At 54.7% G+C, this 22889-nt stretch overlaps 9 protein-coding genes and 1 non-coding gene across 10 annotated transcripts; 5 read left to right on the forward strand and 5 right to left on the reverse strand.

Moving 5' to 3' along the window:
• Positions 1-1286: 1286 nt before the first annotated feature.
• On the reverse strand, positions 1287-2262 carry PUNSTDRAFT_145686 (uncharacterized protein). Its single transcript, XM_007386877.1, has 5 exons — positions 2163-2262; positions 1998-2095; positions 1879-1942; positions 1531-1824; positions 1287-1468 (listed from the first exon to the last, which is right to left on the reverse strand). Exons 1-5 carry the CDS (start codon positions 2236-2238, stop codon positions 1311-1313), a joined length of 690 nt encoding a protein of 229 aa, XP_007386939.1. The 5' UTR covers positions 2239-2262; the 3' UTR covers positions 1287-1310.
• A 1196-nt stretch (positions 2263-3458) lies between these two features.
• On the reverse strand, positions 3459-3547 carry PUNSTDRAFT_t87. The gene has a single exon. It is a non-coding gene; the product is annotated as a tRNA-Tyr (tRNA).
• A 221-nt stretch (positions 3548-3768) lies between these two features.
• Positions 3769-5769, forward strand: PUNSTDRAFT_137244 (uncharacterized protein; the record flags this gene model as incomplete). The annotated part of the gene is made up of 3 exons (XM_007386878.1): positions 3769-3900; positions 3997-4066; positions 4121-5769. The coding sequence occupies 3 exons, from the start codon at positions 3769-3771 to the stop codon at positions 5767-5769; spliced, it is 1851 nt and encodes a 616-aa protein (XP_007386940.1).
• Positions 5770-10302: 4533 nt separating this feature from the next.
• PUNSTDRAFT_122203 (uncharacterized protein) lies at positions 10303-10765 on the forward strand. The gene has a single exon (XM_007386879.1). The coding sequence runs from the start codon at positions 10320-10322 to the stop codon at positions 10569-10571; it is 252 nt and encodes an 83-aa protein (XP_007386941.1). The 5' UTR covers positions 10303-10319; the 3' UTR covers positions 10572-10765.
• A 1235-nt stretch (positions 10766-12000) lies between these two features.
• PUNSTDRAFT_137246 (uncharacterized protein) lies at positions 12001-12645 on the forward strand (the record flags this gene model as incomplete). Its single annotated transcript, XM_007386880.1, has 2 exons — positions 12001-12361; positions 12425-12645. 2 exons carry the CDS (start codon positions 12001-12003, stop codon positions 12643-12645), a joined length of 582 nt encoding a protein of 193 aa, XP_007386942.1.
• Positions 12646-13009: 364 nt separating this feature from the next.
• PUNSTDRAFT_91335 (uncharacterized protein) lies at positions 13010-13618 on the reverse strand. Its single transcript, XM_007386881.1, has 3 exons — positions 13494-13618; positions 13288-13426; positions 13010-13226 (listed from the first exon to the last, which is right to left on the reverse strand). The coding sequence occupies exons 1-3, from the start codon at positions 13508-13510 to the stop codon at positions 13167-13169; spliced, it is 216 nt and encodes a 71-aa protein (XP_007386943.1). The 5' UTR covers positions 13511-13618; the 3' UTR covers positions 13010-13166.
• A 1781-nt stretch (positions 13619-15399) lies between these two features.
• On the reverse strand, positions 15400-16215 carry PUNSTDRAFT_91338 (arp2/3 complex). Its single transcript, XM_007386882.1, has 4 exons — positions 15999-16215; positions 15864-15936; positions 15620-15802; positions 15400-15552 (listed from the first exon to the last, which is right to left on the reverse strand). The coding sequence occupies exons 1-4, from the start codon at positions 16148-16150 to the stop codon at positions 15490-15492; spliced, it is 471 nt and encodes a 156-aa protein (XP_007386944.1). The 5' UTR covers positions 16151-16215; the 3' UTR covers positions 15400-15489.
• A 33-nt stretch (positions 16216-16248) lies between these two features.
• PUNSTDRAFT_106751 (uncharacterized protein) lies at positions 16249-17902 on the forward strand (the record flags this gene model as incomplete). Its single annotated transcript, XM_007386883.1, has 4 exons — positions 16249-17067; positions 17122-17499; positions 17556-17671; positions 17732-17902. The coding sequence occupies exons 1-4, from the start codon at positions 16752-16754 to the stop codon at positions 17900-17902; spliced, it is 981 nt and encodes a 326-aa protein (XP_007386945.1). The 5' UTR covers positions 16249-16751.
• Positions 17903-18278: 376 nt separating this feature from the next.
• On the reverse strand, positions 18279-19395 carry PUNSTDRAFT_145690 (pseudouridine synthase; the record flags this gene model as incomplete). Its single annotated transcript, XM_007386884.1, has 7 exons — positions 18279-18490; positions 18547-18590; positions 18651-18694; positions 18749-18997; positions 19050-19108; positions 19162-19201; positions 19261-19395. 7 exons carry the CDS (start codon positions 19393-19395, stop codon positions 18279-18281), a joined length of 783 nt encoding a protein of 260 aa, XP_007386946.1.
• Positions 19396-19872: 477 nt separating this feature from the next.
• Positions 19873-22249, forward strand: PUNSTDRAFT_122206 (alcohol oxidase; the record flags this gene model as incomplete). The annotated part of the gene is made up of 11 exons (XM_007386885.1): positions 19873-19981; positions 20036-20117; positions 20182-20342; positions 20395-20501; positions 20600-20801; positions 20855-21031; positions 21089-21237; positions 21293-21322; positions 21380-21613; positions 21677-22090; positions 22151-22249. 11 exons carry the CDS (start codon positions 19873-19875, stop codon positions 22247-22249), a joined length of 1764 nt encoding a protein of 587 aa, XP_007386947.1.
• Positions 22250-22889: the final 640 nt, after the last annotated feature.

The following is a 22889-nucleotide window of genomic DNA, read 5'->3' on the forward strand; positions in this document are numbered from 1 at the left end:
GGCATGAGTGCGACATGAATGTCCTTTCCGTGTGATGCTCTGCTGCGATTTCTTTAGAATAACGTCAGCGACGTTCTTTTCGGGCATCAACAAGTTGCATTGGTGGCGCCGATAGGCTTGCCGAGTTGCCACCAAGAGCCAGCACTGGGCAACGGCGGGGTCTGCGCGGACCCTCCGCCTACATCGCTCTACGCGAGTACTTATAAAAGGACTCCAGATGTCCTTGGAAGTGTCTCTGAAATCATAACCCTCAAAGGGTATCAGCATGTTCGTCCGTATCAGCGCAATTGTGGCCCTCATGTCTTTGTGAGTCCAAGCGCCTGCTCTAGGGACGGACTCTGACTCGTGCTTCTTTACCATAGCATCGTCGCGTCTAATGCCGTGGTGAACTGTTGTCCGTTCGAGCCGACTACTTCAGATCCCAGCCTGCCGTGCTGCCCTAATCCGTGAGCGTTGAAGACATTCCTCAATTCAGGATACCCAACGTTCGGTAGTCTGCCATGCAGAGGGCCAGCTAACTGCCCCATCCCCGCGGTTCCGTGCCATATTTGTTCTTGAGCGCGGATGTTTATTGAACATTCCGTCGTTTCGATTATCTCTGAAAACTGTGCATATCATCGAGATTATGAGTATCCTCGGCTATGACGCTTCGCGTAATGTCCATATATTACTAGTAGAGACAGAGATACGCTGAGCGCAATTCGCATGGTTTGAAAGGAAACAGTATCTAATTCCTCTGTTTCCGTCCGTCTCCGTTACTTTACTTGGAAACGGGGCGTATGATCCTCGTCACCAGACCCGTTCAACGTACGGATGGCGATTAGGCATTCAATAGTAGGTTACGGGGCCCTCTCGAGATGCGCCTGATATACATGAAGGAGCTTCAGTCGAAAAGTACGGAAAGGAAGCGATGCTGGGGTAATAAGTATTGCTGTATTCTACATCTTGCTCTACTTTCTTACTTTTCCCATTTGGTGTGAGGATCAACGTTGTGGGTCACGAACATGAAGGACTTGGCCGAAGAATTAAACTCACGGTCCCTTGACCTCATTGATGAAAATGGTATCTAATACAATCATTATCGTCGACTAGCTAACATGGAATAGGCCACGGCTGATCGTTCCAGGAAACCTTGAACGACGCTGCAAAGTCTGAGTAAACCATCACGATAGGAACGCGGACCACCAGTATCAGTCATAGACAACGGTAGGGAATCACAGTCATGAGTATCAGCAGGGTATCTCCAACCATTGAATCAAAAACACTGATGAAACCAGAAGAAGAAGAGGAAGAAACCCAAGACGTATGTTTTAGTATCGAGTCAACCGGGCCCAGAGGGAGGAGAAGGGGTTCTTGCCTCCTCCGCCCGAGGAGGGATACCTCGTGTTGTTCTCGGCGCGACGCCCGAATATCACCGTCGCTGCCGCACCGAACAGGAGGATGAGAGCCACGAGCGTTAACCAGAAGCCTTCAAACATATCGAAGCGTCAGAATGTGTGTCAACCGACGCGGCAAGAGAGGCGGACGCACCCGGCCCAGCGTCGACGTTCGCGTGGACGTCCTTGACCTTGCCCACCTGATGGTGAGTGAAAGCGAAGAGGGCGATGTCGATAGCGAAGGCAATCAAGGTAAGGAGAGCGGCGAGAAGAGCGGTCAACGACGCCGCTAACATCGCGGTGACGTGCGTGCTAAACGCCGCGGCGAGGACCAATGCGATGAACGAAGCGCCGGCGGCGACGGGATGAACAGCGAGCCCGCGCGTCCAGGATTTGCCGACGATCTCAAGGTTCTTGGGGCCAAAGAACGGAACGATATAAGCATGGTCTAAAGGTTCGATAATCAACACTGGTGTGATTGTGCACATGATTGAGAACGTACGAGCGGGGGAGCATATGCGGTGTCCGTTGGGAGCCTCGTATACACAGATGCCCCAGGTCCCCATCTAACAAAAAGAGTGGGTCAGGCGGTGTCCGCTATGATACATCTTTCATGCTTACCCTGAGTTCCTTGATTGGAACGCCATTTTGGGAATCCGTAGGGATGGTCCCGGAGGAGTGAACCCTTACGACATCTAGTGCAGGGAGAGACGGCAAGCCTGGACGCCAATGCCGACAGCAGCCAACGCGTGAGTTTTACCTAGCATACACAGAAACCGGACTGACCGATCGCGACAAGTAGATTGAAGAGCGTCGCCGTGGTCAATAGCGCGATGCTCGCAATCCAGAACGATTTGACCATGTTTGCAGGTGGACGTTATACGTTGTCTATGTGAGCGAGTATAGGGGATGCGGAGGCGATGGGGAAAGAACAAGACCGTCTGTCGTGCATATGGTGTTCGGTTCGTATATTATATCTGGGCGCCTAACAGATGTTTCGCGTGAGATACGCGCGCAATATACCGTCGGTGCCTCACTTGAGCGCATCAAAAGCTCACCGTGACCCTCTCTCTCGCCGCTACTGCGGTCAAGGAAGCGCCATCCAGTCGAAACAACCACCTCAAACTAACTACCGACGAGGTGTATTGCATTGCAATCGTGAGAGAAATCATCGAGTTCTGTGGAGAAACCTGTGTACATCCGTATGAATATCCGAGCTGTGCTATGAGAGCTGCTTCTGAAGCCTCACCTGGAAAGCATGCAGCCTAAGGTTGCATGGGAAGTAGTCGCCCTGTTAAGACTTACGCTTGCATGAAGTTCCATGCTATGCAGTACTAGTGTGAACATTTTCATACCTCTGCATCGGCATATGATTCAACCAGAGCTCCGACGAAAACGGCGTTGCCACGGCGGAGTGTACCTGACCATGGGGACACGAATTCGAAGATGCTCCGTCCAGAGGCGATGCCTCTGAACCCAACAAACAAGTGGTGGTAGTGGCGATGAGTAGCACGTTCATAAAGCTGCTTGGTTGCAGGCCACTGTAGGCGAAGCTCCGTATCTTTGGGCAAATCGCGAGCGCGTCGGATGCAGTCGCCCATGAACACTGGGACTGGAAGCGATTCCTGCAAGCGTTGCCTTGGCAAGGGAAATATTGGGCGCTTGGTGTTCGAAGGTATCCAATTACTGATAAGAGTACGATTCCTCCGCGGGCTAGTGACCGCTTGATGAGTCGGCATCCGATGGGCGTTCAACGACACCCAGGGGCCAGGCAACGTCTCGAGGCGCGATCGTTGAGCGCACTACAAAGCTTTTTTCGCCCTCCTGACAACGAAACCGATGCGTTCAATCGCCTTGTCGCCATGACGGTTGAGGCTCGCTATGGGAAGCACAGGCGTTGCGGTAATGGTAAGAACGTGAGTGTGGGAGCGTGTCAAGTTGTCAACGCGTTAACGCGCGAGCGCCGAGCGGGTTAATGCACCGTAGGCAACGTTCTCGACTCACGGCAACACCAGAAATGGCCCTCATCCTGTATTCCTGAGCAAAGGATTATACCTGCCTAGCGCACGACATCAAAAGCTATCCTTCGAACCGGGATCGAACCAGTGACCTTGGGATGACAAGCATTTAACCATTACAGTCCCACGCTCTTCCAGCTGAGCTATCGAAGGCTGACAATCAAACAGCCGGTTTTAACCATCAGTAGATAACAGGCAGAACGTCCAACGCCGACTTTTCCCCCGAACTTTCGAGAACTGCATGCAGTGTATGAAATGGCCTCTTCATGCACATCATGCAGCTGCAACGCTAACGCAGTTCCACTCAAAGCTTCATCACTACCCTTGTAAGCCTAAGTGCAATATCGGATCGTGCTCACTACCCAGAACTTGCCATGTCTACGCCCGAAAACCATCTCTTACCCGCCCCTTCTGCATCCGAAACTGGCGACACAGCGAAGGTGGCGGTAGGCTCGGACTCGCTCAAATTTGAGGAGCTGGGTCCGATGGTCGTCAACTCTGATGGGGTGTGTCCGTTGTTGCCGATAGAGTAGAATCAGGACTGATAGATATAGACGCACCGACTTAACTTGTACGATACGCGATAACGTGACTCTATTCAGCTTTCTTTACGCTTCCGCATCGCGTTATCTGTTCTACGGTTCGAGATCCAGGGTTCCTCCTCAGTCCCCTGTTGGTCTCCTATAGGTGGTGACGAGAGTGTTTCACACTTCACGACTCTTTCAGGCCCGGCGGGCAGCGGGCGCTTCAGTTACGACTTCTCGTTTTATCCAACATCCAGGCTGGCGGAAGACGAAATCGACGACAACTCCCGAGTCTGGGGATCCTCCCTTACCCCGGACGATTCACCTGGACGTGATCTTGGCGCTGGACGACCCGGCGGGCAAGTTTTCTCATCCCACAGCTCCTGGATTGCGGTACAGAATCGACATCTAGCCGATCTCTTGGCTGGTGATCACACTTCGGTCGACAGCTCACAACTACAACTAGACGAGGCAATATTTGGCTGGGGCTCGACGCAGTCTTCTACGCCCCGCTCGGATCCTGTAAAAGCAGAAACACCGGAAGGGGTGATCAAGGACGAAGAACGCAGCGTCTCGCCGTTTCAACTCCCCCCACCCTTCCAACGGGAAAACCCACCCCACCTTCACAAACGACTACCACCGTTACCCCCGCCATTCCCACCCCCACTCCCACCCAGATCTGGGCTGCCGACGAACATGTCAACCTTACCGCCGACCTTCTCCGGTTACTCGGGAGAGAATGCAGAGGACTGGTTGACGGACTTCGACTGTCTCATGATGGTTGGAAGGTTTGCGGAATCGGACAGGTTGTCCATTTTCAAGTCGAGAATGAGGGGCCCTGCGAGATCGTGGTACGAGGCTTTGGGATCAGCCCAGACGTCGAGCTGGTCGATGCTCACAACCGCGTTTGAGGCTGAGTACGCCGCGAGGGGAAGGAGCAAGGAGGAGGTTGAGGTCGAATGGGAAGGGATGAGGTTAGAGGAATCGGATCTGGCGAAGCCGGTGGTGGTGAAGGAAGGGATGGAGACGAAGGAGATTAGGCGGCACGTCTGGTTTGCGGAGCGGTTGTCGAACGTGGGCAAGGAACTGGGGGTGGTCGACCATACAGAGGCCGGCAAGGCACGCCAGGCATGGCGCAAGATACCGGTAGTCCTGCGCAACATGGCAGTACTTGCTACGAAGCCTCCAACCACGCTGAAGGACCTGGTGTTGGGGTTAACGAAGATCGACGTCCATCAACTCGACCATTACCTTCTCGAACAGGCGCGTATCAAACTCGTCGAGACGCGGCTGGATGAGTTCGACACCCGATGGAAATCGTTACAAACCCAGGCCCGGAAGGCGGTTGCCTCTCCAGATACGTCGGCGCGGCAGACACTGGCTGCAAACCCGAACACGGCGACATCGGGTGGCGGGAACCGGACAGATCGCTCTGTCGTGGTCTTCTGTGGCCCATTCGACAAGACCCAGCAAGGCGAAGCCGAATACTGGAGGAACGCGGACGCGCATCGCCGCCGATACGGGAACGGACCTGTCCAGCATTGGATGGACCACCCTCTGTCGCCAGGAACTGCGAAAGCAGGCAGTGGCGAGCACTTCGACTGCGGCCACATCCACGAATGGGGACGGAACGCCTCCGTCTGCACGAATCCCAAACTCTTGAGTGAGAGAGAAGGGGAGTTCAGGCGTGCGGTGGCGAGGCAGAAGACGGAAACGCGGAAGCAGAACCGCGGGGCGCAGGTGGCAGCAGTGGAGGACGTGACGACGGAGGGGGTCGAGGATACGAGTGGGGCGTACGATATGGGCGGAGACGAGAGTGACGAGGAAAAAGACAGCGGGGCTTGCGCTTGAACGAAGGGTGGCGCAAACCCCGGTCCTCATCAACCCAAGGAGCATCGGCAACGGTCCCTCCTCGCAACGCGAGCGGGAGGGGGGACAATACAGATAACGATCGCCTCACGCCCATCAAACTCTCGTCGACATACCAGTCCATTACGGATAGGGAGAAACGCCGACAGATAACCTCGTTCGCGAAGATACGCACACCCCTCAACCGTTTGGAAAAGTGGGATGACTTAGTGGGGGGATGGATTACACCCCCCTCGAGGGGAGTCTCACCTGAATGGACCTGTAAACAACTCCTCGCACGCACTCAATCACTTCATTGTAGTCTCGATCCAATAAATTTGCTGCACGTCGACCCGACAAGGCATACCGATGACTATGGCATTGAGAGGGCACGCGTCTTGAAGCAACCAGAGACTACAGACGAAAACATTTGGCTCGTACCGCAACGAGAGCCGAATGACCCACGAGCGCATACGACGTTCCGACAAACCGTCGTTCTCGAAGGACCGAAGGGGGCAACTCACGCATTGCGAGCAACCGCGACCGTCGACGATGGCTGCATGCTTCCAGGTGTCATTGATACCGTGGTATATGGGATATTTGCTGCGGTGCTGGGCGAAAAGTCAGAGTCAAAGACGACGGCGAGGATGGCCAATGGGAAGATCTCAAGGTCAGAAGGACAGGTGACGGTATTGGTGACGATGAAGGGCATACAAGTCATGACGACCCTGGAGATACTCGACACGCAAGGAGTGTTCGAGGTTCTGCTAGGGAAACCATGGCTATTTGCCATCGAGGCTACCCACACGTACGGCGAGGACATTCTAGAGGTCAAAATACCAGGCGGACTAGTGGTCACGATTGAGAACGAGAGGCTAGAGCGAATAAAGCGAAGGGAAGGGGCGACGGACGATGGAGAAACAGCAGAGGAGATAGCAGACGACGAGGAAAGGAGGCCAGAGCAGGGAGGGGAAGAGCAGCACGAAGAGGATGGGCATGACGAGGAAGACGAGACGGGCCCACTTGAACGTACAAAACGACAAGGACGCGGAACTACGACGAGGTACAGAGATTATGTGGTCAGTGTGGTCGACCACGTTGACCACGGCATAACCAAACTCGTAGGGGCCTTGCCAGCCCCTCCGAGGCAAGTACCTTATCATACACGGGCGGACATGAACTGCACTACCGAAAAACCAGTACAGATCACCAACCAACCAAAATGGCAAGAAGGTCATTTTCCGGACAAAACCACATGGAAGGCCGCGAGACGACGGGACTGGATGCACCGAACTCAAGGGGATTCACCAAAAGGCGAGGAAACGCACTCGGGGGTCTCTCCAACCCCCGTCGAGGCGAGTTCCGATGAAATTCCCAAACACGACGGACCTGAAACTGACACGTCTCATGGGTCCGGGCCTGAGAATGTCCTTGGAGTTGGGAAAGACGAGCGCGAAGAGTTTGGACCAGGAATCGACCTGGACGAATGGGAGCGCGAGAACGGACCTCCAAAAACCAGAGCTGACGACGACTCGTGGAGGTTTTCAAGCGAGCGCAAGACGAGGATACGAGAGCTCATACAGACGGGGCCTGGCTTGTCAGACCAGCAAAGGGAGGAGGTCCTGAATCTCTGCACGGAGTACGCTGACGTGTGGGCACTCAAGCTGAGTGACGTACGAGCAGTTGATGGGATAGAACACGAAATCAACATTCCGGAGGGTGTTCGCCTCCCGACATTCCCCAAACCAAGCCAGTACATGACGGAGCCTCAGGAGAACTGGTTCCTCGCCCAGATCAAGGAGCTGGAGGACGCTGGCTTCATCCGGCAGCTGAGACCGGAGGAGGTCCAGTGCGTTAACTCGGTTAATCTTGCACCGAAAGACCGACCACGACCAACGCTATCCGAGGAAGACATGAAACGGCTAGCAAACGAAGAGGCATCCAGGGTCCACATTCTATTGCCACACGATCCACGCCTGCGGCTGCCTACTGACGTATCACCTGAGCGATTCATCCACGATCGGACTGAGCCATTCGTAGAGTCCTGATGGCGGATATGCCAGGCATACACGGCGATCAACCGTCACGCATGTGTACCCGCGCATCCGACAGGTGAGCTCGATGTCAAGGCCCAGAGACTCGTCGGAAAGAAGCTCTACATGTCGCTGGATCTACATTCAGGATATTACGCGGTGAAAATCCGTGACTGCGATGTGGGGAAGACCGCATTCGCCGTCGTCCGACGAGGATACTTCGGGAACGTGCGGATGAACTTCGGCCTCCATGGCGCACCATCTACGTTCAATACTCTCATGTACAGAATATTCGCTCACCTCATGGAGTGGTTACAGACGTGGATGGACGACCTGGCGGCCGGCGCCATGACATGGGAAGAGTTCCTCGAGAAGCTGACAGTAATCCTCAAGTTATGTCGGAAGTTTCACCTTTCCCTGGCGCCGGCGAAAACACTTCTGGGATTTCCGTACGTAAAGTTTGGTGGACAGATCATCAACTTCGAGGGGATACACCCAGATCCGACGAAGACGGCCACGATCTTACAGTGGCCACGACCGCGGACTGCACACGGCGTGTTGCAGTTCGTGTCGACGGTTAGCTATTTCCGAAGCACCATCCCTGACTTTGCGAAGCGGGCGCTTCCCTTGGTAGCTCTGACCAAGGGAGCAAGACAACTCCCAGCCAGTGCCCAGAGGATCTGGAAGAACCGTGGAGCATACAAGCGGGCACTCCAAGGCATGGATATCGAGTCGAGATGGACGGATGAGCACGAACGTGCCTTCGTATATCTGAAAATCACCCTGACGACGGCACCGGTCCTGGCGGCACCAGTGTACGACGGCTCACCATTCATCATCGGAACAGACGCATCAACCCGAGCAATGGCGGCCTTCCTGGCGCAAGAGCATCTCGATGAAGCAAAAACGAAGATATCAATACACCCGATCGTGTTTGCTTCGCGCCAGACGACGCCAGCTGAGTCGAGATATCACCCTTTCATCCTCGAGTTGGCGGCGATCAAATGGTCTTTCGACAAATTTTACAAATACATTTTTGGCGTCAAAATTATTTTGGAATGTGACGCTAAATCAGTTGTAGAATTTCTCCAGCATGAGAACTTACCGCCAGCGCACGCACGGTGGAAGGAGGCAGTCCTGGGGCATAATATAATCGAGGTCCGCCACCGGCCAGGAGCATCAAACCCGATGGATGGACCGACACGCACAGGGCTGTCCGCACCGGCTGAAACGGAGGATGTACGTGCAGAGTGGGAGGCAGAGAAGGGGATTGTCAATGACCTATTCATGATGCACGCGGAATACGACTGGTCGGAGGAGGAAATCGCGCGTGCGCTGGAAGCGCATGATCCATCGTTCTTATCAGACATGTGGAATGCTGACCAGGAAAACAACCGCACAGGCGATGTCTCCCTGCTAGAACGGGATGAAGCAGGTCGAGCCCTCGCAGAGAGGTTTAAGGGCGATACCTTCTTTGCGCCGATCGTGGAGCACCTACTGGACACGGAGGATGAGGAACGGACGGAGGCAGAGAAGAAGAGGGCAGCAGGATTGGCGCGAAGAATGTTCTTTGTGGAGGACGGGCGGCTATGGAAGATGGCAGGAGGTACGGGAGAAGGGCGTGTGGAATGTGTGACGATGGAAGAGATGAGGGACGCCGCTGAGAGGGAGCATAGAGAGGGAGGTCACTGGGCGAGGGATAGCATCTATGGGGAGCTCTTGAAGTCCGTATTCCGGCCGCGAATGAAGAAGACTATCGAGAAGGCCATCCTAGGATGCGGTCGATGCCAACAATTCGGCCCGCGGCTGATCAATACGCTGTTACGCCCTGTTGTGCGGTCGAGGCCCTTCGAGCGCGTATGCGCGGACTACCTATCGATGTCGATTGGCAAAGGCGGATACAAGACTATCCTCGTCGTGGTGGACTGGTTCACGAGATGGGTCTGGGCGTTCAAAAGTAAGAAGGCTGGAAACGGGGCAACAACGACAAAGGCCTTGGCCACGATCCGCCAAGATTACCAGCACTTCGACTCACTATTCACGGACGGCGGCTCCCACTTCAAGTGCGAAGAGGTCTCCGAATTCTGTCGAGAACACGGCATCGAATTCGTCCACAGTCCAGAGTACGCGCCATGGGTGAACGGCCTTTGCGAAGTCGAGAATAAACTTATCCTCGACCGACTTCGACGAGCCTGCGCAGTCGACAACCCTGAGCTGGCACCCGACTCATTTCCCAACGACTGGCCGGATAAGCTACCTCAGGCGGTGGCGGACCTCAACTCGCATGTCCGAAAAGTGAACGGTTACTCGGCCAGACAACTACTCTTTGGATCCTGCGCGAGCAGCATCCCGAGATCGCAGGTCGACGAGCCCGGAGATGACGAAATCGAGGCTCAACTGGCGTTTGTGGACCAGCAGCGATGGTCGGCGGTTGCCAACGCGATGGAGGAGCAGATACGCAGAAAAAAGACATACGACAAATCCGTCCGGGCAAAGAAGTTCACAAGCGGCGACCTCGTCATGGTGGCGCAAATGTGGATGGAATCGACGCACGAAACTCGGAAGAAGCTCATGCCACGATGGAGAGGACCGATGCGAATCACGGAGGTCTTCGGGACTTCATGCGCCCTCGAGTCGATGGGGGGCTGCCCCGCTGGTGGAAGATTCAACTTCAACCGGCTGAAACACTTCGTGCCGCACATGTCACAAACAGAACTCCGGGAGCAGCTCTTAGAGCAACCGGAGAACGCGGGGGAACCTCGTGGGCGGTAGAGCAACCGCCCTCCGAGTGAGTCCTCCTTCATACAATTCTTTATTCCTCTTTATTCGCATTCTGACCTGGAACACAAATGTACCATTACTTGCATACGAGGACCGGAAACGATACGATGAATCCCGTCAAGCAGCAGATATACGAGCTGAAACGAGGACCAAAAGACAAGACCCGCCCGAAGGGAGAGAAAACGACGAGACCCGCGATGGTTTGAGACCTGGGTGGTGGCCTGTTGCCGATAGAGTAGAATCAGGACTGATAGATATAGACGCACCGACTTAACTTGTACGATACGCGATAACGTGACTCTATTCAGCTTTCTTTACGCTTCCGCATCGCGTTATCTGTTCTACGGTTCGAGATCCAGGGTTCCTCCTCAGTCCCCTGTTGGTCTCCTATACCGTCGACTTGCACTCACTTCCGTAGGGCGCTGACCACCATGATCATTGGTGCTTACTAGACCTTGTCCCGAATCGCCAATTGGCCGAACATGACGCAGCTCGAGCGGGAACGCACGTTGCGTGTTCTCGTAGCGAGGAACCAGTACGAAGCTTCGTTATGCAAACTGATCCATCTGCTTACGCATTGGTCTATAGGATCAGGTTGGCGAACCAGGAGGCGAAGATGCAAGGATCGGCGCCATCATCTGATTCATAGCTGTCCTGAGCGTCTCCTTGCAGCTTTACGCTCCTCACGACCTTCTTGCGCACGAGTATCATCTTTCACATACAATGTACCTATATGAACATCTGTCTGGCATGTCGTTGTAGCTGAGGCCGCTTGGTCTGAAGCGCGCGGGCTGTTTTCCGTCGTCCCCGCCGCCATGTCTTCCCACCTCATCCGGTCCCGAAATTGCGCTTACAAAACTGCCTCGCCAAGCCTTGGACCGTAATTGTACAAGCCACGTTTGTTTACCTCGTTTTGTCGACAACTGGTCAAGTTGTTTCCGATGTTAATATGACAGGCCCGCATATCCCGAAGACGACACGCGAGAGAAAAGGCGCGATGTCTACTGCCCAGAAGCACCAATACATACAATAGCGAGACAATAGCGACTCTCCTTCCAGGAACATTCATAGCAATATCCTTCCGGACATGCTCCAGAAGCTCGCAGGCCTTTTGTTTCGAGCATGGGAAAGTGCACGTGACGTGAGCCTGAAAAGGAATGTTGCTCGGAATTAGCGCAACAAGCACGACCAAGCAACTGCGTCGCGTTATTGTCTTTACCTCCTTCGCGATCTCGAAATAAAGTCTAATGATCTCTCCGAGTTGCAGCGAAGTGCCACGCCAGGGCAGGTCTTTTTGTCTTGCAAGCGATGCGATACGAGCATCCAGCGTACTTAAGTTATGGCGAGCGCACCAGTTATAGTCCAACCCACTCCCTCGAGATCACCGCCTATATCGACACATCCTAGTTAATCACCAGCTATGTCTCCTTTTACCAAATCCTGGTCGATTGGCGGTCGCCGCAAGGGCTCCGCAGACGCGGAAAACAACGCTCACACCATCGCTCCTGCATCATCCTCCAACTCATCCTTCGAGTCACTGCGCTCCAACTCGCCAAAATCGCACGCCGTCACCCCCGACCTCGCGGCGCAGATTGCAGCGCACCAGCACCGAGAAGAATTAATCTCTCAGTTTTGGGGCGGCAAGCCGGAGAAGAAGGCCAAGCCGGCCCGGGCGTCGCCACCTCCCGCATACGCGGAGACGGAGAGGCTGCCCGCGTACCCCGACATGTCTGGCGAAGACTCTGTCAACCAAGCGAAGTGGTCCTGGCGCAACGGGTTCCGTGGGTGTGCACTGTTCTTCCGAGTTTTTGAGACGGCAGCTAACCAACCACTGTTCTCCGCAGTGTTCCCCCCGTTCTGGATAATCGGGATCATAATTCTATGCTCACCCCTGCGCGTGGAGGAAAGCTGGCACGCGGATAAGTCGGACGACGAGCGAAAGCTTCTCGTTTTGGCCACCCGCCAGGAGGAAATGAAGTATGGGAAGCGATGCCTTTGGGCATTCTTAGCGTTCCTCGCGATCAGCGCTGTCGTCGCGACGATCGTCCTCATGATAGCAAAGTGAGCGTTTCGGCTTCGCCGCAAGCCTTCGCCACGCATGGACGTTCTGCCGGTCAGCAACCCGGGCTTTGGCTTCGTTCCGCCGTTCTGTATTATTATGACCTCGCTCTCCTCGGATTTCTTTCCTAGTGTTATACAGTACCCTCTTTCTCATCGTGTAGTTGTAGCTCGGTAGCTTACTCTGCACGGCATGTATCATAGAACATACCGGCCGCGATATATAATCTTATCATCTACCAGATGGCGTGCTGTCGGGTGCTGCACATCTGATTAACACTGGACCTCACCTCCGACCTGGCAGCATCGCCGTGGGGCGATCAACTTGCAATGCGATCATCGCAAAGATCGCGTGAGATTCCATCGTTCGTGACGTCGACGTCGCTACATCGTATACACTCGACCTCTATCGTGGCAAGTATAGAGACGATAGCGTTGCGGCTCTAACCGGCTGAAACAACCCGACAATCTGACCCCCGCAGGCCAGAAAGCGTCGGCCCGCGCACCCGGATAACAAGGGAAATTGCTCTAGTGATCCGGGCATTTCGTGCGGAACATGTTCTGTATCTTTCGCCTTTGCCATTTCACCTGCAAAGTGCACCGTCATGAGAAGCCAATAATAAAGGACACCCGGGATCCCGGGACGCACCGCAGGGCAGCCGCAATTCTTTGCCGTCTTGTGTTTATGGGCCGAACTCGTCTTGCAATCCTCTGACATGCAATCTGTGACTTCGCCCGTCTCATACAACGCGACGAAATGGCCGCATCCGGTGTAACGATCACCAACTCTGTTGTATGACGCATAGATGAGCACGGCAGCTTGTAAGAATATGCATAAGGTGTGCCTAAACCTACACTTCGTATTCGCACATTCGGGCTCGATATGAAATACCGGGGTCCACCGTTCACGGGGGATCTGCAGCTGGTGTAGGTGACGTCTGCGAACTGTAATGGAGATAGCGGCGGCAAGTAAGAGTCGGGGTACCGGTGTAGAGTGGAGGGAGGCATGTCTGTCTCACCCCACGTATTTGAGTGTTTGCGAGGCACACCTTACGCCATGAGCAAGGAGGCGCCATAGCGAGATCATCATGCAAGATGCATCTCGATACGTACATCGTGAGTCCCGGAGCAACGTTAAGATTGCGCCGATAACCATGGATGTCCGGAAGTGCCATGTTGCCGTGTTTCGATCCCATTCCTTCCGGTGGCGCTGTTCCGGTCCGCGTGACCACGGATCGGTCTGACCGATGCGTCGAGTAAACACGCCGACAGAGTTTCGACAAGTTTCGATCCCGTACCGAGCACTTGCCGACGACTGCCCGCTAAAGGGTGTCCTCCACAATCGCGGGTGCGCGAGGGAAAGCTGCTACCGCCGCGGATGCAAGGCGGGAGCATCTTCCGCCAACGTCACGTCCTCGACCCTAGCATATGGTGACTGCAGTCGTGTCATGCCCGACGCTTTGAGCTATCGCCTCACGCGAAGCGCTGAGTGAGATTGCCGGAGACGGCGAAGCTGCAGAACGATACATGGGATAAGTAGATCAAGCGTTCTAGCGAGGAGGAGGAAGCTTCGTCATCGGGCCCATGCCCGCTGTAGAAGGTACCTAGATCCTGAAGATCTGGGTTGTATCGCGTGTACTGCCCTTCGGAAGTTGGCGCGAGACGCCACTGTCGTAGAGGTTTCTGTAACGTCGCGCGAAGGAGCCAGGGACTGTAGTGCCAAGACCGTGTAGTGAAGTACGTCCAATTAATGGCGGCCCTGTATCCTCACTATCTACAAGAACGTACGTGGGATACAATGAGCCATGTTCACGCAGTAAGGACAGACTTACGGGAGATAGGCTGCTGATTATACCAGGTGAGACAGCCTGCGTCGTCCGGAAGCGCGCCATTTCCGAGAAAACAAGTATCAGAGAACGCCCAATACCGAATGTCCACGGGGCTGGAGTACTTATCACCGACGATAGGGATTTTGACATTACAACAGGGAGCGTGAGAGGTAGCCAGATCATATGAGCATATGCGGAACCTTTCAGATGAGAAATAGAAGGACGCGTTACTGGAGGGCAAAACGCACAGCAGAACGCCAAAATCAGATGAATGGCGGTGACCCGTGACAATTAAGGGACGGGAGAGCTTGTTAGAAGGCTGGAAGCCTGGAGACGAGGGCAGAGCTTGATAAGGCCGGGATGTTGGTCATCGAGCTTCGCTTCTGTTACATATTAGTAGCATAGAGGTCGACGCCATTAGCGACCATGGCGGACGGCATCTTATGGTGCATCAGAGAAAGTAGAGTGCGCCATGCGCCGCAATATCTATCCAGCTCACGGGTAAACGATTACTTTTCAGGTGACAATCAGAGAACGAGTCCATGGGAGAAGGGCGCCGCGACACAGCCTCGTAGAAGCTAAGAACGGCGACTGAGCGACTAGCAATCGAGGGAGGAGGTCAGAGCCCGCGTACAGCTATAGACGGAGTTAACAGATCAATTATAGCAAGAACACCGCTAGGATGGTCTCTATGATCACGTTTAGCGTGGTTACGTCCCGAGACAGTTCGTGACTTACCGAAATGATAACTCGCCCGGATGCTAAGGCGTTAACCTGTTCGCCCATGACGGGGTCGAACGCTATGACGTCGCTCGCGCAGGAAGTCTAAGAGCCAATGCGAGCGAACCGGTGCGATTAAAAGGCCGAGAAAGTGCTAGAAGACGGTCTCCCCAGTTCAACGTTGCCAACCGAAGGTCGGACCAGTTGGTGAAGTGATAGCCTGACCGGCAAGATGGGATGAGCATCGGCCCGTGATCCATGATATACATTCCTGTAAGATACAACATGATTGGTTCGGGGCATCATACCGTGCGCCTGTCGGTCATCACACGGACGATACACCCTATACCGGCGACCTCCGTCAACTGTATGACGAAGGCGTAGTAATCAGGAGCCACTCCCGTCAAGCTGAATTCGAGCAGGACGCCGCACCTTTTCATGCCACCCAAGCAATACGCTCCCGCTGACATCACCCCAGCCCGGCATCGCCATGCCCTTGTACAGGTACTTCATGAGCGTGTCATGCTTATCTTGGTCCAACGACTTCACGATATTCGCTATCTCAGCTGATTTCGTGCTGTTAAGGATGGTGAGGAGTGTTTGAAGCGTTAACGTCTACAAAGAAACACCAGTCAGACGACAAAGATGTGTCTCGGCATGGAGTACATCAACGTACTTTCGCCTCCTCCACGTATGGCCCGTAAGGAGCGTTTTCCAACACTGTGGTCAGTGCGCCGGTTATATCTCCCCTATATGCGCGAGTTATAGCTCCAATTACGCATGCAGACTCAGGATGATGTTCGCGACTGACTTAGAGAGTGAACCGCGGACAGTTGCCGCGCGAGCCTTCGCCTCCTCGGTGACCTGAGCAGGGTCTCTTGGGTCTGCGTCATAGAGTTCGGTCTCCAGCAGCACATCCTCGTCGAACTGATCGATGTCTATCTTGCGGAAGTTCACATCCATCGTGTCTTAGATCGTTAGCCTCGACGCGCCGCGATCAAGGGTTGTGGTGGCGAGAAGCAGGAGTTGTGTTTGGGCCATCGCGACTCGTTGCTTCCGACGCCGATCACCCTCGGACTTGCTCTTCCACGAGCCATACCGTTTTTTTTCTTTTTTTTTGTGGAACATCCTTGCAATTCTCCTTACGATGCACGCCCACTCCTCGAACTATGGAAGCTGTCTTGCGTCGTCGGATCAGCTGCGCTCAGGTCTTGCGCACCGCCCTTAGGCTGACTCGTGTCATCCACATTGCAGCCTCGCTGCAAGAGACCTACGACCGAGCTCCATCCTCTGGCTATTAATGACCTGGAATCAAATGCCTCCGTCTATCATCTGGAACGTGGGCGCTTAGGTACACCCTCGATTGGTCAGGGCTCAGGAGAGCGGGCCACCGGAACATGATCTTCCAGCAGGCCACGGCGAGGGTGCCTTTCTTCCCCCCTACATATTCCAGCATAAAGGCCGGCTTGCCAGTCTCGATATCAGACGCTGAACCTTTGTCCTCCTTTTTCTTTCACTTTACTCTGTTTATTCCTTTCATCGTTCGCTACGCCCATCAACCGCCATGTCTGCTATCATGAGCGCATTCAAGGTCAAGACGGCCGACCTTGAGCCAATCTTTGCGTCTTGGACGGACGCTCCCGTGTTCAAGGGCAATTCGAAGAAGGACCTGCCTGTCGAGACCTGGCTGGACCAGATCAAAGAGGGTTGCGTCGCACGGAAGCTCCCCGAGGAGTGCTGGCACAAGGTCGCTCAGCATTACATGGGCAGCTACGCCAGAACTCGCTTGGAGGAGTTCAAGAAAGTGCTATATACTATGCACGGTGGTAAATACCGCTGGACGTGGAAGAAGTTCTGCACCGCGATGACCAACATGGGTTGTGAGTGTTGGATATGTTCTGTATATTCGGCAAGCGTTGACAGATTTTCCGCAGGGAATATTGACTCGAAGGAAGTGGCCTCAGTCAAAGTCCAGAAACTTTCCTCGGGCTCATGGTGGATCGTTGGAAAGAAGGAGGAGGCGCCAATGCCGCTGGTACCCGTCGCCAAGAGCGCCTCCAAGGCCTCGACGGCGTCCAAATCGTCCATAACGTCCAAGAAGGACCCCTCTACATCAAAGACGGAGAGTAAGGAGTCTCCTTCCAAGCATAAGTCCGAGGATAGCAAGAGTAAGAGAAAACACGACTCTTCGACCTCCTCTCCCCCGCCCCGTAAGACACCCATTCGAGCTATGTCCGATTCCATCATGGCGTTCGTCGAGCACGCGCCTCCGGTACCGCCTAAACCCCAACCCCATCGAGCAAACAGCGATCGTGAGTCCCGTACCATACTGTCATATTCTCACCGACCCTGACTGATTGCGACTCAGCTATCGAAACGACCGTTGCAAACGCGCCTGTATGGCTCCTGAACGCGTGTAAAGCGCTCGACTTCCTCACCTCCGAACACCCGAAGACCATGACCGCTATCAGCGCGATATTAATCGTGAGTGGGCAATCGTCCATACTTGATCGGGTTTTGAAGCTGATTGACGACGTATGTTAGACCGCAGGGTCCTTGCCGGCGATGCCCGCGATAGCAGGTGGTGCCGGGGGAGCGATTCTCGCTAGCCATGCCGCTCAGGCCATCGGCGCCGTCGCGGTCGGCCTCGGTACTTGGCTGAAGGCTTCGCAGGAAGGCACATTGCTCGCCGAGCCCGCGAAGAGCAAGTCATGAGCGCGCCTGCGACGAGATCATGCGTTACGATCCCTGGCGGAAGTCAACGTCGTAGGGTATCTATTCTTCTCTATGTGGACCGAGTTTGGACCACCAGTATTATCTTCACATTGTACAGTAGCGCATTAGGGTCGAGATCCACGCAGGATCGGCGACGCGTATACAATCCACCTTTGGAGTTAGATGGCTTATTCGGAACGGTGCAAGGGAACCTTCGTCAGCCCTACCGTGCCCGTTCCCTCGATCGCGAGTCCATCCCGGACTTCCTCCCCGTCCACGAGCACGCCGCCCCTGGCCTCGAGCGCGTTCCCATCCACTTTTAGCCCCGCGCGCTCACAGACATTCAGGAAATCTTCGGGAAGGGGGGCGAAGACGGTCAGGCGGCGTCTTCGGCCTGAGGGCGCGTGACGCTGGAAGAAATATATCGTGAGTGCTTGCGAGGAGCGATGAGAATGTTCGGAGGACTTGCCCAGATAGAGATGCTTGAGGAATGCAGGAATAGTCGGTCCGAGGGAATTCCGTGGATCTTGCCTTGCGTGTTATCTCGGGGTAAAGGATTGGCGTAGAGAGAATCGCCGAGAATGGGTGCTGCGAAACCCTTTTTATGGAGCATGACGCACGTTGAGGACATCGGGGAAACATACCCTGAAAGTATCGCGCAAGCACTACGCGCAACTGATGCTTCAGACTGATAAAAACCGACCGTAAGCCTGCGTTTTCGCAAGAGCCAAGGGGAGAGCGCCATTACCCTGTATGCAAATCGAGCCGAAGCAGCGCGAGCGGGAGAATTGTCTATTCTCGAACGCTCAGCGTGACCACCGGACGGATGCGCGCGTCCAAACCTACGGATGTTGCTGCAACTTCCCAGCTTGTCACGGACAGCTTGCCTGCATCGTCCATTGAACGCGCGATGTCAATTCGGCCATCCTCCATGCAAAGATGCACATGGACTTGGCCCGTCGCGCCCGAAACTTCATGGCGGTGCCAATGTACGAGGGCAAGATATGATTTGTCCACAGACCGCTCCGCGAACTGCTTGCAAAGATCCTTGGCAAGTGTAGGAGAGCGGCCAAGGACCAAGGCTCCAGTAGTCGCCTGAAGCCTACGACGTCAGCAGGTCCGCATGTTTCGGAGTCACGCTCTATACCTTGTCTAGACGATGTACGTGGAGGGGTCTGGTGTGGAGATTGAGCTGAGTCTTCACTTCTGCATTAGAACATCAACAAAAATGGCAAGGCTTGTGGCGCGTGCGTATTCACCATCGAGAAAGATGGAATAAGCGTCGCGATGAGCGCCGTTCTACGAAAAAGTGTTCAGATGGAAGTCGATGTTTGCGGAACGCCATGAGGTGGCTTTACCTTCAGGGTCTTGCTTGTTTGGGTTACCAGCCCTGGAGGTTTGTTGACTACGATGACCCCTCTGTCATGATATATAATCTGAGGTGTATATCCTTTGACACGCCCCGCTACCCCCTTGAGAGAGCCTGGTTTCATCGCATCATGCAAGCAAGATTGACCGTGAGAATCGCCGTTCGTGATGTCAGGTCCTCCGAGAGGCTTTTTGCCCGTTCACCATCCTCCAGTGGTCTCGGCTCCCAACCTCGGTGGTCGCAACGCTTCTTGGCAGTTGTCCACTCTCATGGCACTACGCCAAGACGCTGCGATCCTGGATGACTGGGATGAGCGGTCTTCGCGCTGCCTCCAGGTTGACTTTGCTTATGCCCTTGCCTCCCGACCACAATTGGTTCAAAGCCCTCACTGGGCGCGACATGATCCACACGAGTGGGCCAGGACGTAGCCAAAGGGACCGGTGTCGCCATGTATGAGCCTTTGAGGCGGCATGGGACCACCGCTCTCTCTCACGATGACGCAGAAGCATAACGGCGACCTTCGCGAATATCAGTTACGTCTAGCACAAGTCGACGTATATATTGTCATGCAGAGGCAGAGTGGTCTGTCAGCTTCCTCGCCATGCTGCGTGCTCTCGGACTGCTGTCATTGGCCTGCAGCCTGGCATCGGCAGTTATCCTGCAAGATGTGTCCGAACTGAAAGATTCGTACGACTTCATCGTCGTCGGAGGCACGTCGGATGCTCGATAACGCGTGATGTTGTCTTGATTCACGTTGAGCGCAGCTGGGCCTGGTGGCGCTACGACTGCGAACAGACTCACGGAGAGCCCAGGCGTGAAGGTGCTCCTGCTCGAAGCTGGTGGAGCGTGAGTTTGGCGAAACTCGTTGCATATATTCCAGGATTAGTCCACTCAAGTGCTCGTACTGTAGCAACGAGGGTGTCCTGAACATCGACGTGCCGCAGTTATGCGTGACGCTCACGCCGAGCACGCCTTGGGATTGGAACTACACCACGACGCCTCAGGTGCACCTCGAAAACCGCACCCTCCCATTCCCGCGAGGTATTGGTTTAGGTGGCACTAGCGCCGTTAGTGAGTCGCGTTGGTTATCTTGGCGCATACCTGGACTTACGTGGCATAACAGATTGCTTGGTATACACGCGCGGAACGAAATCCGACATCGATACGTGGGCTGCCCTCAGCGGCGAGGAAGGTTGGTCCTGGGATGGCGTCCTTCCTTATTTCAAGAAGGCGAGTTCGATGATCCATCATATCCCTCAATTCTGCCTTCACGCATTTCCCTCCTCTCTGCCTTCTCGCATATATCACAGAACTGACACGTCCCACAGAGCGAAAAGTTCAACCTGCCGGTCGATGGCCATAACGTCTCGGGCCAGTTCTTGCCGGAGGTGCACGGTTTCGACGGCGTCATCGGCGTGAGCGTGCCCGGCGCGGCGCGTGCGACGGACGGGCGCGTAATTGCGGTTACCCAAGAGCTGGAGGAATTCCCGTTCCAGGTAGACCTGAACTCTGGCGAGCATTTGGGCATTGGTCAGTGCATATATTTCCGACCTGGGACACGGCGCTCCTAACGATGTTGTAAGCCTGGACACAGGCGTTGATCGATCGGGGCGTCCGCTCCAGCTCGAAGGCCTACCTGGCTGAGAACTATCTGGCACGCAAGAACCTCGATGTTCTCCTTCACGCGCATGTCCCCCGAGTGCGCCAGACGAAGGATGCGGAGGCACTCACCTTCAGGACGGTCGAGGTGGTGGTTAATGGTACGAGCCTCCGAATCTCTTTCGTAGCCTGAACTCGGATTTACGTATGACAACCAGGCACATCTGCGCTGAACCTGACTGCAAGACGAGAGGTCATCCTATCCGCTGGCGCTGTGGGCACTCCCGTTATCCTGATGCACTCCGGTATCGGCGACGGTGCCGTCCTTGAACCCCTCGGGATTCCTGTCTTGTTGGACAACCCATCAGTAAGTAGCCCACTTACCTCACCAGAGAATGGCCTTCCGTCTGACCATTCTCCAGGTTGGCGCAAACTTGACCGACCATATTGGTGTAAGTCCCCTTGGCTTAGCAAGTTAGTTTGTCGTCAGTTATTTAACTTCACTGCAGTGCGGCATCACATACGAAACGAACCACACCAAGACCCTTGATAATCTCTGGAGGAATGAGACGTACTACAACGAGCTCCTCGCGGAGTGGGAAGTGAATAAGACCGGAATTTTGGTTGACACGTCCGAGAATCAAGTGGCATTCTTGCGCCTTTCGGAAGATGACCCGATCTGGGAGAACCATACCGACCCCGCAAGCGGACCCACCACAGCCCACTTCGAATTCCTCTTCCAGGTAAGATCGCATGAATGCCGATTTTCCGAGAGGGCCGCGATCTAACCCCATATCTACGCGCAGAACGGTGTCTACCCGACGCAGGAGACAGGGCACTACTTCAACCTCCCCGTCGGCTGCGTCTCGCCGTCCTCACGCGGATCCGTGACGATCAACTCGTCCGACCCGTTCGCTCCGCCGCTCATCAACCCCAACCTCCTTGCGGACGAGCTCGACCTCTACATCGTCCGCCAGGGGCTTAAGGCCGGCATGCGCTACCTCGCCGCGCCCGCCTGGGACGGCTACTTTGTCCGGCCGTTGCAGAACCTGACGACGGACGAGCAGTTCGACGCGTACATACGCGAGCACGCGGTCAGCTTCTTCCACCCAGTCGCGACGGCGGCGATGAGCCCCAAGGACGCGACGTGGGGCGTAGTCGCTCCGGATTTACTCGTCAAAGGGGCGAAAGGACTGCGGATCATCGACGCTAGCGTTATCGTGAGCTTGTTTTCTTTCCTTGGGTTGGCCAAGGAGGTGCTCATGGGTCTCTTGTCGCAGCCGAGACTTCCCGCGGCGCACACGTCTGCTGCTACTTATGGCGTGGCTGAGAAGGCTGCCGACATCGTCAAAGCTACGTACCCTGACTTATTTGCATAAGACATACATGCATGATTTCTCAAGGTATTAGTAGTCGTATCGCTGCTCGTCCTGAGTTCCTTAAAACATGTTCATGACGATGTAGATGGAGGTGTGAAATCTTTTCGGAATGGTTTACCATTTTATAACCCGTGAAGGATTTGGTGAGGTCTCGGGAATGACTCGGACGGTTGATTCACTGTGACGACGGGTAAGCTTTGTAAGCGAAGTGTAGTCACACGGTTAGAGTTCCTCAGAGTTCACACAATAGACCGGGGTAAGTCTCGTTGAGTGCGCAGGAGAAAGCTAGAGTACATGATCGTTTGTACTCTACTTATATACTACGGAGGCCCTACGTGTCAGTCATATTTTATAGGGCGTAATACGTGTCTTTCGGTGGGGGTTTTATCACGACTCGAGTGCACGTTCGTCAAGAGAGTCTCTGTCGGGGCGAAGGTCCGATGGTGGCGCTACATACGCCCTTCCAAAGACCAAAGGTCTTATGTTACAATTGATCGTGCACTCGTTCAAGAAATTCTCGGTACCTCCTTTTTTTAGTAGCAAGGGCGCTCATCCGTCATTGAGTCGCGCACCGCGTCAAGCATGATGCGCTCGCGGATCTGAGCATCGGTGATGCGAGGAGGCCGGTAGTAGAGCGGCT

Source organism: Punctularia strigosozonata (assembly GCF_000264995.1).
Source record: "Punctularia strigosozonata HHB-11173 SS5 unplaced genomic scaffold PUNSTscaffold_12, whole genome shotgun sequence".
Taxonomy (NCBI): domain Eukaryota; kingdom Fungi; phylum Basidiomycota; class Agaricomycetes; order Corticiales; family Punctulariaceae; genus Punctularia; species Punctularia strigosozonata.